The sequence below is a fragment of the Ixodes scapularis genome, unplaced genomic scaffold (genome assembly GCF_016920785.2).
Source record: "Ixodes scapularis isolate PalLabHiFi unplaced genomic scaffold, ASM1692078v2 PGA_scaffold0__279_contigs__length_252992795, whole genome shotgun sequence".
NCBI lineage: Eukaryota > Metazoa > Arthropoda > Arachnida > Ixodida > Ixodidae > Ixodes > Ixodes scapularis.
This window is the reverse complement of record NW_024609835.1, coordinates 69,232,690-69,251,843: the sequence shown is the minus strand read 5'-3', so window position 1 is coordinate 69,251,843 and position 19,154 is coordinate 69,232,690. Positions and strand designations below refer to the sequence as shown.

Below are 19,154 nucleotides of genomic sequence, written 5' to 3'. Positions count from 1 at the left end.
CGGAAGCCAGCTGATTAGAGTCGCACGTAGCTACGGTTGTTTACTTAAGACTATCGGTGGCGCCAAATATACAAATTCCGAATGTGTGCGCAGTTATAAATATATATCTATATATATTACGTGATTTTAACATTTTAGTACACACTCCACCGAAATACATGCAAACACGCAAAAAGGAAAAAAAAAAAAAACGGCGCTAGAGATGTTACGTCAATTGCAATAAAAAATAAGATTGCGCAAACTTTCTCACATCCCAAAGCCAATGCATCGCAAACCACGATGTAAAGAAACGAAAAGAAATATCGGGGAAATGCTTTGATATACGACCGCCTGCAATCAGGAGGCAAGCAGCGAGTCTCGTGCAGCAGCCGCCAGGCGATGCATCTGGGTGTAGATCGGAAGGACTAGCCTCGCCCCATTTCTCGTCCGAAACCGCTGAAGTTTTATGGCTCGTTATGCAAATCCCCATCTTGTTCTAAGTGGAGTGGCGGCGTGGAAATTTCATGGCCGTTTGGATAAGTTTGCATTAACAAGAAGGAGAGAGAAGCAAGTACGAGAAAGGGGAAGGACTCACGTCTCCAGTACGCGTAGGAGTCGTGGTTTTCGTTGTTGTCGCTGGAGCGCAGGCAGTGGAGGCCAAAGTCGGTGATTTTGAGCACGAAGCGACTGTCCACCACGCAGTTGGAAGATTTGAGGTTCCCGTGACTGTGGAGGACACTGCTGTGTAGGTACGCCATTCCCTAAAAAAAATACAATATACGGGAACTTAAAAAAGAGCATTACAGAACATCGCAAGTACCACATAACGCTACCTTAAAGGAACTTAGAATAAACTTTGCCTCCGAATTCTCATGGAGAAACTGAAGTCACCGCGTTCCTCGGAAGAAATGCGTAATTCTCAAGGCCGTTGTTTACAAAAACGAAAAAAAACTACGCCCAATATCCATTGCCCCCATGCAATCTGGGCATTGCTTTTTATGCGGAGCTTTTCTTGCAGTTTTCATTTTGCTACATTCCACAACTAGTTAATGGTCTGCATCTCAGTTCCATCTAGTTAATTGCTTGCATCTCGCAACACACTGCCAATGCATATCTCTTAGTTTGATCAATCATTCCACAGGTGCCCATGACTTGGTAATTAGAGTCGTTTCGCAAACAATAGGTAGAATTATGGGCTACTTGTGCAGAGTAGATGGCCTAAGGCAAAAACCTGTCAGACGGTGCGTTGAGCTCGAACCAGTGCAGCGAGACAGAAGCTAGCTTCACAGTCTAGGTCCAATTGTCGGAGCCATTAAAATGACGGTTATTGGGGCCCTAGCAAAATATAACACAAACAAATGACACATCTTTTTGAACGCCAGCAAACCATTAAACAAACTATTCCGCTGAAACATCAGTATGGCTACTACCGATGTTTTGTTAGGAGACAGAGTCTTGGGGCCCTGAAAAAAGTGTAAATCTTTTAGCGAAGGGTTTGGTGCAACTCTACGGATTCGTGGAGGGCAAATGAAGCCCTTTTTAGCACTTTCAATCGTCATCAATGATGTGCTGTGGGGAGGAAGTACGTATGTATACGCACTGCGTAAAGCTAGGCTTTTCTCGTATACTACGGTTTCATGTGTGCTACGCTAGAGAAAGCTGGACGTGTTCAGTATATGCGTTGCCTGGACGTAGTAATCGCAGAAAAGACTAAAATATTGTAAACTCAAGCTAGAAAAGCAAAAATTTTATTTTGTAATTGACATTGAAATGCTTTTTTATTTTAGAAAATAAGATAAAAACCAAATGAACGAGTGAGCTTTTAAGTTATGAAAATATTATGCGTACCTTTACAATATCGTGCATCAACGAGTAGCGAAACATCCAGTCCAACTTGATTTCATCATTTTCGAGAATATCCTAGAAAAGAAAGCAATTAAGAAAATAATTCATAAATGATCTGACAATGCAAATAAAAGACAGTCATAACAAAACTTATATACACATATACATACATCTAAAGTTTTCAGTAAAAATAACACTTTTTACTTAGTTAACTGCATAGCTTGCATGAAGCACCGATGTTTGTTACACTCTTATTGTATTGCTTAGAGATACTCCACTTGACTAGCATATTTGTGGGAAAGACCAAAAAAACACTGTTTTCACGTCAGTTTTTTTTTAATTTTTATGAAGTACTTTAGATCGTGACTGCCTAAAAAATAAGCAGCTCGCAAGTTGTTACAGCTATCTCCGTAGCTGTTTCTGTCGAGGATCTAGAGAAGGTCAGAACGAGTTACCTCGCAATACTGCTTCAAATAGCGCTTCCTCTAAAAGTTTGTGCTTTACAAATTAATGAATAACAGGAAACCGACATAGAATACATAAAGGATGTATTGTTTTTTGTCCTCTATGTCGCTTTTCTTTTATTCCTCCAGCCTACCAGTACGCTCCAATTCTCCGATTCGTCGAGTCTCCCACTTACACGAAATATTCTGCCTAACGCATGTTTTTTTTCTTTCATCCTAACCTACGTGCATACAGGGTGCCATTTTTCAAATGCTTGACATTGCTGCATTAAATGAAACTCAGCCTCCGTAGGTGAAATCAGAGTAATATTTTATAAACGTCCTAGAATGAAAGGAAAAAAAATCGAGTACAATTAAATTTGGGGTGATGAATTAAAGAAGAAAAGGCTAAAAATATAATATTCATGTGAGCTCAATTAGAACGTCTGAAAATATAAAATAAAATTAGCAAGTTCCTGGAAGGTACATGTTGGAAGGAAATTGTGATGAAATAGCAATGGTGAAAACATAAAGGAAACACAGTGAAATACAACTCTTAAAAAATCATTCTTCTTTAGCTTTCTGAATAGCACAATTTAAGCTTTATTGTGAGCCCCATAAGATTTTTGTCTGGTTTCTAGATAATAAAAAATATCACAGGATGCACTCTTGTTTTTATGAGCCCAATACAACGAAACAACAGTGGAAGTCTAGTTCCCGTCACCATGACAATACCAAGGCTTCGTGGCATTTCGTTTTTCCCGTATGTCTACTTTCTTTATATTTATATTGGCCCTTTAAGCAGGTTTTTTTCTTTGAAAGGTTTCAAAGTTACCTTCTTTTATCAAAGAAACCACCGTGTGACAGGAGATTCTCGAATGTGCAATGAAGATTAACAGGAGTAGAAACGTTGTCTTTAACCTTTCGGTATAAAAGATGGCTTTCTGGAAGCCTCTGAACATAGAATTTTATTTGGCATCTTGTGGAGCCCCTTTGAAGGGGCTCCACCCCAAGAGCTTAATTTTTTTCTCTTTCACTGAATCCAGAACTGCGGGCGCAGTGCCCTCCCTTAAAGCGACACCGATTGAAATAATTTAAACAAGAATTGAATGAATAACAATTGAACGATTAACAATTGAAATCTATGGACGAACACTTGTAGAAAATATCTTCTAATGGGGCATTGCAATTTGTCTCCAAGAAGTATTCACGTTACAAAACAAGCAAAACATATACATAAGAATGCCAAGAGAATAAAGTTGCTAAACAACATTGGCGAACTGTAAATAGAATGAATACAACACAAATGTGGCATGGAATCAATATCAACACGCACGCCTAATCTAATGATCGCTCTCGAATTCCAAAGAATTATAATGATGTCGCTCTTAAACGTATTCTTTATTTTTCTCTTTCATATCAGTTACATTTGATCAAGAGTAGTTATCTAGAAATGTTCCGAGACTGACAAGCCCATGGACGCACTACACAATGTGTGGCCATTGTAGAAAGAAGGCTGAGGTTGCCGAAGTTTACCTTCACCTTATGTCGCACAGGCGCGATCTAAGGCAACGAGTTTAGGCATTATCACTAAATTACCTAATAAAAAATAACAATTTAAAAAAAATCAAATGCATTTATTTAATTGCAATCAGGTTACTTTGACTTAAATCACTGTAGCTAGATTATAGCAATTTGTTAACACTATATACATTTTTTTAACACGGCAAAATATTTAAATAATTTGTCTGATCACTGATCGCAATGCGACAAAAAGGATTACTGTAAATATACAGTTTAATTAAAAGCTATTCACTGCTGTAAGTTTTGTCATACTAGAACAATACAAACTTTTTTTTGGATTGCTGAAACAGCTCTTTTTTCTTTCGAGTTATGAACTGAATAAAAGAACCCATTTACTTTTTTAGTCTTTCCTTTTCTTGCGTTCTGGTTTTATTGCTGTAGGACGTTTCGCAGCTGATGATCTAGTGGAAGGTAGAAATTAAGCTCAATTCTCCAATATGCTAAGAAGAGCACTTCATTTTGCTCCTGTTTTACCTGATAAATACACGTCTTGCTTGATGATTATCTCATTTAAATACAAAGCGAATGCAGATAGGAAGAATCAAATGAGAGGGAAGCGGAAAATAAAACAAACAGCATTATGTTTCCGAATACGTTTTGATTTAAATCATCATAATAAAACTGGCTTTATTTAGATCAATGGTATATAAGGATTTAAATTACGATTTAAATCATATTGATTGGCCTTATCACACTGCATGATTCCAGCTTCATTTAAACTTAAACGAACGATATACTAAAGCCTTTTTACTCACCTGCAAGCTTCCCCTTGGACAATATTCTGTGACGAGACAGCAGTGAGGAGAATCCTCACAAACACCGAGGAAACGCACGATGTGGTCGTGTTGTAGATCTTTCATCTGAATAGAAGCCCCAGAAACATATCCGTCTGACGTAGCATTCATTCGGCCTTCATTTAGCTTCCCTCATCGCAAAGCTAGAAAAAACATCACTTTCACTCTTTGTAATTTTGGATCATTGGAGCACCTTTCGCAGTTGAGCAGAAACGAAATTTATCAGCAGTCAATGATGCGCACTACGCGTATTTTACGTCCTATTTCTCAGGCCAGCTCTCTGAGAAAGTCAAATTTGTAAGGAGTGATTTTTACTGGGTGTAACGAACTTGGGCGTTTGGGGATTACGAGTAATATGATGTAGCTAAGTTAGGGCACGTTCTTCACTTTTCGGGTTCATACTGAATATTCGCTCAGTTTAGAGAACGTTCACACGACGTGGAATGCGAGGCTATCGTAACTCTTGCTGACTCGACAAAATCCTCATATCGAAATCCCCCAGAATATTGGGAGTCAGTTTCACGAACCGAACATAGACTCTTCACCCGACTGCTCGGGCCAGTTCTGTTAACTTAGTTTTTCACTTTTTATTTAAACAAGTATCTGGCATGTTCAGTGACTCACTTGTTTTAGGTGTTGATTTCCCACAAAGCACACTACGGCATGCCGGTGCAAAATTTCTGATTTCATTTGTCATTAGAGAGCTTGACGTTTTCAAAGTTACGGAGACAATAGAACATGGCGACCTTCGCTCGCAACCTTGCCGGAATAGCGAGCATAAGGCGTCCGAATGGTAAGACATTTTTGTCAAGGCCCTGCGTCATAATATTTATGTGCTGAGAGGGCAAAGGAACTTCACATTTATAAAATAAAGGAAAGGGGAAGGGAGGGAGAGATAATGTTGCACTTCTTCAAAGAACCAAATAAGTAAAACGAGTGATACGAGAAGACACACAGACGTGTAGTACTCACGTTTTTCAATTCTACGAGTAAAGACCTTGTGACTTCAAGCTTCATCTTGTTGAACGGCCGGATGGCAACCACCATTCCCTTGAAACGGAAGTGAAATTAGGAGTTGGCACGCCTAGTAAAATTAGCGTTTTAAAATTTACCTTGTAAAGTCCTGTGCCAATGAACATTTGACGACGCCCATCTCCAAAGAACATGGCCTCTGATGAGTTGGAGCTCTGCAAGCAGCATAAATGAGGTTCCATGTAGTTTGGAAAGCCGTCAAGAAATTTTTCAACAGTCGATTGTTTGGAACACCTGTCCGGGTATAAAAGCTACAGAATGGAAGAATTCGTTACAACTATGAAAACCGGGGCATACTTTATGACAATATTTCTTTTATGTTGAATAGATAAATATACCAAGTAAGAAATATTTCGAACTCGGCTCTCGAAAGTCGAGTTATTCAAATTTGCTAATAGATATCGTTTAACATTTGACCTGGTTTAGTTAAGTTAATATGCGCTATAAAAACGGGGGGGGGGGGGGGGGGGGGTAAAATGTGAGTAGTCAGAATCCCTACAAATGATGAAATAACTTTTTTATCGATATCAACTTTCTAGTACATTACAGGTAGAGCGATCACAACACCAGCAAAACACACACGGCGTCTCTGGACAGACGCCAGAGTTCTCTCACCTGTCCCGCATCTAAATTGATTGTGGCCTTCTGTATAAGCTCTCTTCTGCACTCTTTGCACATTTAACATATTGTCTTAAAGTTATAATACTTCGACCATTAGAAACCCTACTTCCTTTATTTTAAGATAGAAAGCATTCACGGGGTTGTCCCAACGACACGTGAAAGTGTAACGGCAAAATTTACGCGCACCGCTTCACCTTTTATTTCAAGAAACCGCGACTTGTTACCTTTGACTTTTGACCGCAAGGTGGGTGTCCTTAAACAAATCTTTATAATACTGCTACTGATTTCCACACAGCAGTGATATGCGTCCGTAGACCAAGATCGGCTTCTACGTACCACAGCTCTTTTGTGTCGACATGACGAAGCTGTTTGTTTCCTCCCGCTCAGACTGCTCGCTTTAGTTCAAAGTAAATTATATTTACTGCGCAGGCCCTGGCGGCTTCAAACGTATAGCGGCAGCACAAAGAGCCACAATGAATGCGCGTACAAGATTTACGGCTAGAGTTTGTTTTCTTATGTTAGTAAAAGAATGCGCACGAACGTCGCTTGCTCAATTGAATAAGCGCTGAAAATTTATATTCTTTTCAAGCTCGTTTTATTTTGCAAAACCATAAGGATTGCCCCACGGCAGCATTCCAGCGAGTGGCGCGCTGTCCAACTCTCTTTCATATTAAACAGAACATCCTTTCGCCCCAAATTCTAAAGCGGGCTCACGACAAGCGGCCATAATGCATTCATAACGGTTAGCACCGACAGGCAGCGTAATTCCGCGAAAGGCAGCAGAAGACAGGGATCAAATGAGAAGACGAAGCCATTATGACCACCTTCAATATAAGTGGGTTATAGAAATATGCCGTGAAAGCATTATGAGGTATAGCTAGTGACAGAGCAAGAGGCGCAAGACGTCGAGACACACGCGCATCGCATTATAACTCGGCAACCAATGAGATTGGGGGAAAAGTCAATAATGGCGCCGAGGAGTGAATAGCAGAGCAAAAACCTTGGAGACGATATGCAACACCCTGCGTTTTACAACCTCAGTGACTATCGCGATTCGTCACTCTAAAAGGCCTTCGCTTTCATGTATCCATATATGACGCATGGATTCAGCTATTTGGATATATCGAAGTTTAAATAATAGGTGTCAACTGTGAGTACATACCTAGAGTCACATGAACTTAAAAAGAGAAAGGACAATGGTAGCTTATAACGTTCAGGCTTCAAGCTTCGTTTTTTGATCTTCAGCGTACTTTTCGATATTGCAGGAATTACATTGAATAAGAAAGTATAATAGAATGCGTCTGACTGGTCGTACTCTGGGTTTTTTAAGCCATCAGTAGAATTTTCTGTTCTCGGAATTTATAGCTTTCGTGGAATTCGGAGGGCATTTTTCGCTGTTTATTTTTCGCTGGAAATTCGGGATTTACTGGAGCTTTCGTTTTGTTAGATTTCAAACTCTCTGAAACTGGGAGCTTGAGTTTATTCTGTTCTTATTTCGTTCAAAATATCAATACCAATTAGAAAAATGTTCGGACAAGAACGTACACTAAATTTGGAAAACAATCACCGGTCTCGAAACACACTTTTGCCGCTGCATTTGGCATTTGCGTCCGTGCAATCGGCAGTACTAACTGTCTCACGACAAACTTTGAAAACAAGTGTTACGTCAATAAACGTCGCAATTTCGAAATACCCGACACGCATAAAACCTTCAGCTGCACTCCTCACCCTATGAAATCTACAGGTTTACATATTTCACTGTAAAAAAAAGGACCCTGTCCCTTGGTTCGAACTGGCAACCCACAACAGCTGCTTTTGTCATGGATTAGAAGTAGATTGGTCCATTGTATTGAACGAAACTTGACGAGATAAACAAAAAAGCTTTTCTTGTCAATAGTAAAAACAAAAATTAATTAGTTTTACTCAGAACTAGTAGCCCTGTGCTCTGACGAAGTTGATTCGTAAAACACCGTCCCCTGTGCTTTTTCATTTGGCAACGTGGCTTCTAACGAAACTTTTAACGGCGTGTATCTTTCGTAGTTTATCGAATTTTTCCAAAAACACGAAACCCTAGCTATTTGTGGCTACAGTGTGTGACATTCCGCTCACGTCATTCTTTGGTTCCGCATATTTTATTATTACGATTTATTTTGAACGCATCGTAACGATTGGTAGGCGTATATAGGCTCCTGAAATCGTGCGTTGACCAGCGAACCCTGTATTGGATATTTCGATCTGTCCGCTGCACGCACAAAAATCAGCCGAAGACAAAGCGCAAGTCACGTGACGGTACCTGACCAATGGTTGCTCGCGGCTCCCTCTCTTTTTCTCTCTTTCTCTCTATCTTTCTCTCTCTTTCTTTCTGTGGGGAGCCCGAGCACGTCAATAGGGTCGGCGCAGTGCTGGGGTCGAAGAGCGCTAATTTGTGTTGACGCATGAGTACTCACGGCGAGGCTGGCTCTCGTCAGGCTCAATCGAGACCCAAAGCCGGGAGCCGAGATGGAGATCTCTTCCCATCTGATTTTCCACGTCATGGAGGCCAGTTCTGCTTCCAGTCTGAAGTGCCTGCAGCAAACACGATTTAATTAGCACGTTGGTCCACGTGGGATTGCGCGCGCAGGAAAGTGGAACGCTTTGCGAAGCCAATTCCACCGCTCCTAGTTCGCGTCGCTTGAATGGATGAACGCCAAAGACAAGTGGAAACGTTCTATTAAAAAGGCGCATACGTAGCTTTATAAGTCTGAGAGGGTAAGCTCTATTTTAGTGGGTGCTTGTCGAGTAATTTCCCGGACCACGATGGTTTTGAAGGGAACTCAAACTTTAACTTGGTGTGTTTTGCGAATAAAGGTCCGTCCCATGAAATTACAAAGCGACTGACTGAGGCTTTCACCAGCTTGTAGTTTTGAACCCCGAGACAAATAAAAATAAAAATAACGGAAGGTACGACCCAGCATCTCAAGCCCAGCAGAGTTAATTCGCAAGGAAACATCACTTTATAGCCGTCCACACTAAGAAAAGAGGGAAAACAAAAATATATGTCACCGCAAAGTTGACGGGACGGAGACAGACTGACAAGCCTGCGCACAGACACCAACCACCGTCATACACCCGCCTCCAAGCTACCAGAAATCAGAATTTCTATCAAGGCTATGTGAACCGAGCACAAAACTGCTCCGCCCCCCCCCCCCCCTTATCTCCAACCCCACCCACTCAAAAAAAAAAAAAAAAACAGAAGGAACTTTTTCACGCGTTCGCTCAAAACTATAGACCGCTGGCTCACAGAATTTTCTTGGTCCCCTATACACAAGGTTTTCTCTAAGATTCTCTTGAAAAATCGCTTTATTTGCAAAGATCGAAGCCTCTTTCCATAACGGCGAGCATGCCTTCCATTCAACAATATGTTTAGGGAGTTCATATAATGGAGCAACATTTTTCACACTTCTTTTGTGTTCCAAGAGTCGGTCAATTACACACCGACCCGTCTGGACCACATAGCAGAGCCCACAATCAAATGGTATTTGTATACACGGAACTTCCTTGATGTAACCAGTTGGAGGATTTCTATACTACTCTTTCTTACGCAGCTCTGTGTTTGCTTAAACTCGAACGGTGTAAGACTACCTAACCGAAAATCCGTCTTAAAAAAGACAATTACTTGGGACTTCTTAGACAAAGCTTCAAGAAGATGCGAAAACCTGTGAAAGTGCGAAATCAAAACAAAATTTCTATTCAGAAATTTATAGGAACCTTTAGGCCTTTCTATTTGTCTACGCAATATTATTTCTTTTTCTTAAATGCAAACTATACCCAGCTAGCCTCAACCGCTACAACAGTCTCACGAGCGCATTACCGACACAATGAATACACTACAGTGTTTATAGTATTGCCTATAAGGAACTTTACGATATATACTATTACGAATTTTGAATGGCACTGTGTCTAAATAAGACCCTGTTCGGTTCCTCTTTTCCATACGACCACACAATCATTGACCGTTAAACAACTGTATATCTAGAAATTGCAACTTCCCCATAGCCGTAGAGTCAGCCGTGAATCTTAAGCACGGTTATACTTCGATAGTATAATCCCGAAGCTTATTTGAGTAGTATTAATTTCGGGTGCACATCAGTATGTCGTCAAAAAATCTGTGAAGAATCAAGCTTCTGCCCCCAAATATTTTACAAAAGATGCCGCTTGCCTGACATATTAAGATAGACTTCAGACAACAGCGGATCCACTGCGGAGCCGATACACACGACTCTCCGCCGAAAGAAACATTTTTAGTATTTCATTTCCCCTTGTCTTGATGTTTACCAGCTTTTCGAGGCTTGAACATAGCTCGCGCAGCCTTCCTCCTATTCCAAAATTAACTGAAACGAACAAATTAGTTTTATATCCATAGTAGCCTGAAGAACGGGTGAAGAATCCCCCCCCCCCCTTCTTTTTGCCTTCCCCGTCTTCCATAATTTAAGTTCCTTCACAACTCAAAGCAATCAACAGGTGTATGCGAGGACGAATCGGTGCATGGTCAAGCTTGGTAGACATATAAAGAGAGCTCCTTGATGAAAATACGGAATACCGCCGGTTATACTCACGGACGTGTTCATCAGCACTCCACGTAGGCTAGCGCATGAGCTCTCACCCCTTTAAGTTTATAGCCATTGAATTTTCTTTTAATATCCTTGCTAATATTTGTACTTATCCGGAACACGGGGAAAATCTTTTACTGCCACAATGAACACGCTCCTAACTGTTGCACATATATCAAGATTTATGGGACTCTAAACTTCTCTATTCTAAACGAATGAAACATTGCGTGCTCAAAATCTGAATCCGTCCACTGAAGGTTTTGTGCTAGATTGGCGCTTTTAGCCAAACTCCTACCATACCGACCTGCAACCGTGTATATAACTTTTGTGTGGTGCAGTTTAAAGACTTCCTAGTTCACTAGACACATTTCTCATGTACAACGGAGCCATGAGACGCCCCTTGAGGCAGAATAATATACCGCTGTCTAAAGATACATAATGAGACTCACTTATTTCCCTCGTGGGAACAAACATTAGGATGCACAAATAGACCTGACAAATTACCCAGGCATTATGGAGAATGCTGGAAACGTAGGTACACGCGCTGTATGCACTCAGCTTCTCTGTATTATATATTCGAAGTAAATAACCAAGATAGGGCTTTGACGAACGCACGGACAAAGTGCCATTTGTTTTAGTTTTTCCTTTTCTTCTTGTTTTAGTGCTGTTATTGCTCCAGACGACAGCGCGAGCAGCGTGCGTGATTGCACACGCGCACGCTCCTTGACGCTTGGGCAATTAAGCGAAGGTACTATCGGTCTGCAAACTTTGCTCGACTTGTGTGTTTGTTTACCCGTAAAAGCTCAAGTAATGACGACGCACGCTAGGCTGTCTTCTCTGCGCAAGTTCACTGCGCGTTCCTTATTTTCCCCGATTGGCGCAGTTCTCATTTTTATTTTGCACCAACAGCTTGTGCTAATTACATTCCAATGCGCAAACGTTGGGTTTTGGTACCCTCACACTGCATGATAATCCAAACATTCTCATGCTAGAAATAATATTCATAAAAAACATATTCCTGCCGAAGAAAGAACCCAAAAAACAACCAAACGGTTTTTCTTTTGTCTTTTGTTGCTGATTAAGTGTTTTTGATCATGTATGAGGTTGACGACATGCCAACGACAAAATGTATCAGTGCCAAAAACAAAACCCGTCCCTCGTCTTTCTGGCACTTAACATTACCAAATATGTTTACAGTAAAATAAATAAGAAAAATATTACAGGAATATCCATTGACGGATTATTCGAGAATGCGTTAGCATGACTCTTAGAAACGCCCTACAGGTCACCCTTTGGGAAACGCTAACTTTGACCCCTTTACTTGTTTCTTTTAGATTTCTCTCTTGCTTCCTCTATTTTTTCCTGCCTTTATTGGCCTCGTTACGGGGTCAGTGTTACCGTTGCCCAAAGGGGAACCACTGGGGCATTTCCCAAGGGTCATGTTAACGGATGCCCCAAGAATCCATCAATGGATCTTCCTGTAATTTGTTTCACTCCTTTTTTTTTTTGTACTCTGCCTGTCAGAGTACGTCGACGAACGCCCTCGGATTCGGTATTTCATATTAATCGTGAAAGGAACCGTATCGATATCACTCGCGGAGTGAACCATATTCATATTTTAAACTACACATAGACACACATCACAGCCCACGCCGCTACTACGAAAACCCGAAGCGAAGAACAACCGGTGACAGCAGAGCCGCAACTGGTCCCGCCAGCATTCCACCACACCGCTGCGCAACAACTCCTAGACAACAAAGACTTAGTGCTGAGTGAGATGGCTTCGTCAGACGAGGCCAACGCTAGGCACAGATTTGCAGATTTGACACGACGATTGCGTCAACGTTCCGCTCAAACTTGACTCGAAGCCGAGCGCTGACGCAGCACTCGTTTCCAATCTGTGATCAGCGGTGGCCTTCTCAGATTAAGCAATCTCCGATCTCGTTCAGAATTCCGGCTTTGTTAACAAGGTGTTGCGCGACGCTTCCTCTTCTCTGGCTCCGCGCCAGCTGTGCGCGTGACTTTGCCAAAAACAAAAGGGCTCGTGTTGACGCAAACCCGGCGGTGTGTGTAAGTTTGTCAGCGTGCTCATATTAGAGTTTCGGACCAATGGGAGCGTCGCACGTGATAACTGACAAACCAACGACACCTCCAGGTTTTCGAAAGAACGAGCGTTCTAAACGACCATCGTGATGCCCCCCCCCCCCCCCCTCCCCTCCTCTCAGCACCCTTTTCTCCAGTTTGACACCTATCGTTCGGGTAGCCCTATTGACACGCTGCGGTGCACGTCCGAAAGAGAAGTTCTCAACGGTTCAAAACGCAGCCGCAGCGTGCAAATCGTGTGGCGCTTCAATTGATAGGTGTCGAAAGGGGGGGGGGGGGGGGGGGGGGGATATGGGTATCTGCAAGTGAAAGTAGAGTCTATGGTTAGTTCTTCAACCGAGTTAATCGACAGGATGAGTTAAAGAGATCGATGGTTGTTTGAAGGGCACCGCATAAATCGGGTATTGAACGAATTGAGCTAAGATTTTACACAAAAGAGGCTGAAGAACGTGCATGAAAGATAAATATTTCAGTGAACCAACTTACCTGAGTAAGACGTTAGAAATTAAGAACCTGAAATATCTACCTATTGCGGACGTCTGATAATTAAAGGCGCCTGATTAGTGCACCAGCCGGCAGATGGCGACCTTTAAGACCGCAGGATGGGCGCTTCCGACGACTCCGGCAATAGTAGACAACGTGTCTGAGCCAGAAACGATGCACTTTTTTTTCCTAGAATTTCGAGCATATGATTATATGATTCTACCAATAAAACACAAAAGAAATAGTATAGTATATATATATATATATATGTGTATATAGAAATAGTATAGTATATATATATATATATATATGTATATAATTATTTTTGGCTGCATGCCGTCCTCAGGTGCTTTGTCCTCGCTGGTCTCACTTTTCATTTCAAAGTTTTCACGCGAATAAGTTTGTTCACTGAATTTCTTTTTTTTTTTTTCATTTAATGCACTTTTGCCGGCCACATCTGTACAAACTTTTAGCTTGATATGTTAAAAAACAATTTTTTGCCCTCCGTTAAAACAGCCATCGATCCCTTTGACTCGCCCTCTAGTAGCCTTGCAAACATGTAGCACTGCTTCAACGAATAAACTTGAGAACGGGGCGAAAGTAAAATAGCAGCTTTGATAGAAAATGGCATATGTTCACCTCGTAAATCGCTGCAGTCGTTGAACTCATAAATTGCAACCAATTTGTGTTCCCCTCTTTTTGCATGCAGCTAGCCCGCACTTTACCCGAGATTTTATTTACGGTCGCTGTCATACAACGCCAAGATCGGCGATCCACTTGCACTGACTGTCTCACTGATTTGTATGGTGTTAAGTTTCTCTGTCGAAACGCAAATAAAAAACGAAAACCACAGAAGATGCTTGAGGAAGGCGTCGGACGCATATTTTAATGTTTAAGGGCGAGTTCAACTTTTCTTTTTTTTTTTTCTTCTGTTCATTGAGTACTTTGCTGAAACCAATACCGACAAATGCAAGAAAAAAAAATTATATGAATAGAAAAAGTGCCGAAAGATGCCTGGCAAGACGATACTTATTCCGTCCAGCGTTGTTTGTCACGTTCGAAAGCGATGACGGATATTGCGAGCTTGCGAAATTGAATTTTCTGGCGGTGCTGCCGGGAGGATCATTAAGCCCTCGAGCTGCACATGAAACGATATTAAACCCTGGGCCACTTTTTTTTACAGTTTATAGAGCACTGCGAAAAACGCAGACATCATCTGCAAACTTCTTGCAAAGAAAAACAACACGACATTGACTATACGATGATCAATATCGTGAATTTTGAGTAGCGGCTTTTATATTTGCGGTATTTCGCTTTGGCGCGTGTGCAGAGGCATGCCGTGTTGTTTCTATTCTTCATGACTTTCTTTCTTCAGCCTAGTCTTGTCTTATAAAGGCGGCATTTAAATAAATCAGGACATGCGAGTGAACATATGCAAAAAGCTTACAACGACATTAATCCCGGTCAGTATATACGCGAAAGCACGAAACTACGACGTCCATTCAAATTAAAACGAACAGTTTATGTCGCGTCTTTTAAGACCAGTTTACGCATGCAGCGGATCGGTGAGATAGCACAAAGTTGGCGCTGCATCAGTGGTAGAAATAGGGCTGAGCCAGCGCTGAGTTGGCGCTGTATTGTGTGTGTAAACTAGAAAAGCCTCTGTCCTGAAGCAGAGCGCAGATGCGGAGTTAATATGGCGCAAAGTCACCGCATTGGGGAATTATTTTTGTAGACCGTTTTCTCACCTCCGCTTGGTTATTGCGCCACTATTGCGCATGCACGGCGCTAGTCTCGTCTGCAAGCGCCGGATATCGTAGGGGGGTCGCGGAAAACATTGCGGGACCGCGGAAACGATATACGAAACCTCCCTGTTGTCAATAGCGCTAAGTTAGCGCTGCGTCGTATATGGGAGCAGGCCTTTACAGCCATATAAAACAAGTATACCTCTTACCATACTTAGCGTACGCCTCTGTCAAAGTTGCGGGCGCCAGCGTATGGCTTGATCTTGCGGTGCATTTGCACGTACTCTCTCGCAAATGTTTTTTTTATAGATCGCACCCGTAGCTTTGATGGCATTCGGAAGTTTAGTACAGAGGACCGTAAGGTCGTGGTCGCCCTACTTATATATCATACGAAAGACAGTCTACCAGGCATCAGTCACCGCGATATCCGTGGTTCGAATGCCATGTGCCAATTAAGCTTCTCTTTGTACTTGTTGCCATGCGGCATTCGAAGCACAGGCCTCGTGGTGACTGACGCTTGAACCAGCATGAAAACTGTCTTTCGTATGATGTATAAGCAGTGTGACCCGGCTTAACTCTTTAGGTCCCCCAAGCTGCTTGGGAGACAAAAATCATTGGATTCCCAAGCTACACTAAATCTCTCTAATCTACGCTACGGCCGGACTGGAAGCGCGCGCTCCCTTTCTCTCTTACGGCCTTTGCAATCGCCCGGGAGTCAATTGCATTTTTCTCCGTATGTGGTTCACTTGCTTGCCTCCAGGGGCGCAACCACCTCACCCCACTTCACCCCACTCAGAGAGTCCCTTCGAGCTGCATTGCACTGGTGTTCGAGCTTCGTAGGTTGTTGTTTTAGCAACAGTTTATTGAACTTCGCTCCGATTTAAGTCACTCTACCGACAGGCAGTGTCGTCAGCAAACTGCGTTCCCCTGTGACATAGAGGGGACTCCTGTACTTTAGTGTACTGTACTGTGTGTGGATAAAAGTGGACTTCATTATCGAAATCCTAGGCTTTTCGCACTTCTAAACAACATTGTGGCTTTCTTTTTTTTTTTTTAAGGCTGTTAAGCACCTTTTGCGTACAAATGTGCACGAAGTTCTGCAACTACTCACTGCACCCTATCTTGAAGACGCGCCAATCCTAAGTTGCCCAGAGGACATTGACAACAGTCACTCAAAGCGCTTGGCTTTAATCTGCAACAAGTTCCTCAGAATACTTCTGATTAACCATGCAAAGACGGTCACGGACAGAAACGAAAAATCATCTGGATATGTGCACAAGCCCTCGAGGAAGCACTTTAGGCTGTAATATGAACTGTGAAAAATTGTACAGACTACTACACCCTCATCTAGAGCAGCCGACTGACTTCATGTGCGCCCTATAAAAGGATGATGCAGACCACGGCAATAGATAGATTGGGCCTGCTTACATTTCACGAAAGTGTACGAATTATTTATCATTTAAAGTTTCTCCACGTAGAAAGGGTCCGTCCTCCTGTTCTTGAGTTGCAACGGAAGTCCTGGAGGTAAAGAGGAGTATACACTCTAAGAAAAAAGGGAGCGCGACTTAGTCCCTCGGGGGACTAAATGCGCTGCCACCACCATTAGTCCCCTAGGGGAGCAACTGTAACGGGAGCAACTGTTGCGCCCCGTCAGTTAGTCCCTCGCACTAGCACCGTTGGGACTAACTGTTGCACCCTTTCAGTTACACCTCGAGGACCAACTGTTAGGCCCTTGCACTTGGTCCTTTGGGACCAACTGTTACACCGTTTCAATTGAACCTCGAAGACGAACTGTTAGACCCTTGCGCTTGGACCCCTGGGACTAACTGCTACACCGGTTCAAATGAACCCCGAGGACCAGGGCCGTAACCAGGGGGGGGGGGGATAGGGGGTTCTGACCCCCCCCGAAATTTTTTTCTGTGTACGGCCCTGGTCGGTGCACCGGCAGCCAGCCGATTTTAATCTCCACCTCTGCGCACGCGCAGTGGCGCCGGTCGGCTACCGGGTACCAAACCGGGACCGGATCTCCGGTTTGCTGTAACTCTCCATTATATGCCACCGATGCACATGATTCATAGGCGAAAATAAGACAATAGACACTTTCAAAATGGCCGCCGTTGTCCCCGAAACCCCCCCCCCCCCCCCCCCCGAAATTTTTTTCTGGGTACGGCCCTGCCGAGGACTAACTGTTAGGCCCTTGCACTTGGACCCCTGGGTCTAAACGTTGCGCCCTTGGATTTAGGCTTCTGGGACTAAAGGTTTATTTTTTTCATTTGGTCCCGTGCCACAAATCTCCCGAAACGAAATTGTGGAGTTCAGGTTAAAAGTAGCTTTATTGCCTCGTAGATACACATCGCATTCAAGGATGACTGAAGTCAAAGTTCCAGGGCGGTAGAATCCACGATAAGGCCAGATTCCGAAGAGCGCACTTGCGTCGACGATGGCTTGGACACTGGGACGTCTGCCCAAGTCGGTCGTGGTCCCAGCACCGCTTATTGGGGCTCCGGCAGCTTCTTTCCTGTTTGCGAGGAATTTGGATTATTAGTAACAGGGCAGCATTAATACCGAATCGCTTGACAAATATATGAGATATAAGTTATAACACACGCATAATAAATTAACAAATAGGCTGCATAAGTGATACAATGGTTCACATCCAACACGCAGTCTGTTGACAGCAGACCAGCGCAATATTAGATTTTAGTAGACCGTTCGCTGCGAATTACAGACCCAGCGCGTTCGTGCTCAAACTATGCTTCAAAGTGACGGCATGATCTCCCGCCATCAACGCGAAAGTCTAGTGTACAATCGAATAAATGTCTCCATTAATGCCGGTTCTCACACGCAGCGAAGCGCTGATGTAGCGCTGCTCACGTGTCATGAGCTACTTTTCGTCTGCCGTGAGCATGAGTTTTGTCGGTGCGATACAAAGCTTTTGACCGATCCCGTCAGCACGCGCTTAGCGCAAGGTCAGCGTTATGCCTGTAGCGCTCCGCTGCATGTGGACAGGCGTTTATGGTCAAGCGATCCTGCCAGGGTCTGCGAAACACACACACACACAAAAATAAGCCATCGGTAGAACTGGCGTTTCGCTCGATACGATAGAATATGAGGTCTCTGTGCCGCATAACAAAATCAGCAACCGGGGTGCCAAAAAGAATAGAGCATGGCGCGCGCTTTGCAAGCTAGAGAACGCGCTTAAAAGAAAACACTTTCTGAAGCCACAGTTAATAAATACACCATAAACAGAAGCACTTCGACATACCTTAATCGAGTTCCCTTGGCTTGCGACGTCAGAACAGATCAAGTGCAGTGCTTCAGTACCGCGAATCCAAACCCGATCCCGGCATGATCGGAGACGACACAAGGCGACCAGCCTCCGACGAAGGCTGTATTTCGACTTTCAACTTACTAAAAACAGGTTCTTTTCAAACAAAGACACTTCCCGTTTTCCCGACGGACCCCATCTGACCAACGCCCAACCCTCCGCGTGTACAAGGAGCAAAGAATGCGGGGTAGGGGATTGGGGGGAGGGGGCAGTGCGCGCAGAAGATAATCTCTTTTCCCACTCCCACTGCACACGACACAAGGACACCGAAGAGCTCCAAGGACGGGAGACGGTCGCCACTTTCAACACGCCGGTCGAGTGACCTCAAGCAGACACTTTTTTTTCTTTCTTTTCTCTTTCTCTCTTAAGCATTTTCAACTTTCTCAAGTGGCTTTTTTTTTTTTTTTTTTTTTAGTTTGCATTTGTTTTGTATTAGTAGGGTGCTGCCAGGTGTGACGTTCCGGGCGTGGTTCGTTCTTCGTAGTTCATCTGGATTGTTTTGGAAACAGCGACGACGATGGCATGAAGGCGTCTGGATACTGCCCCTGAATGTGCTCTTTAAGTCGAACGTGCCGTGCATCAAGTGTGTCGTTGCGGATTTTAGTTCG

At 43.1% G+C, this 19,154-nt stretch overlaps 1 protein-coding gene across 1 annotated transcript in view; it reads right to left on the bottom strand.

The window, feature by feature from the left end:
* LOC8043723 (atrial natriuretic peptide receptor 1) overlaps positions 1 to 19,154 on the bottom strand; it is a 214,104-nt gene that overhangs the window by 58,649 nt on the left and 136,301 nt on the right. The window contains exons 8-13 of the mRNA XM_042292130.1: positions 8,746 to 8,863; positions 5,758 to 5,832; positions 5,618 to 5,695; positions 4,607 to 4,711; positions 1,828 to 1,899; positions 575 to 740 (exon numbers count right to left, since the gene is read on the bottom strand). Coding sequence (XP_042148064.1) covers positions 575 to 740; positions 1,828 to 1,899; positions 4,607 to 4,711; positions 5,618 to 5,695; positions 5,758 to 5,832; positions 8,746 to 8,863 — 614 coding nt within the window. The remainder of the gene's footprint in view (positions 1 to 574; positions 741 to 1,827; positions 1,900 to 4,606; positions 4,712 to 5,617; positions 5,696 to 5,757; positions 5,833 to 8,745; positions 8,864 to 19,154) is intronic.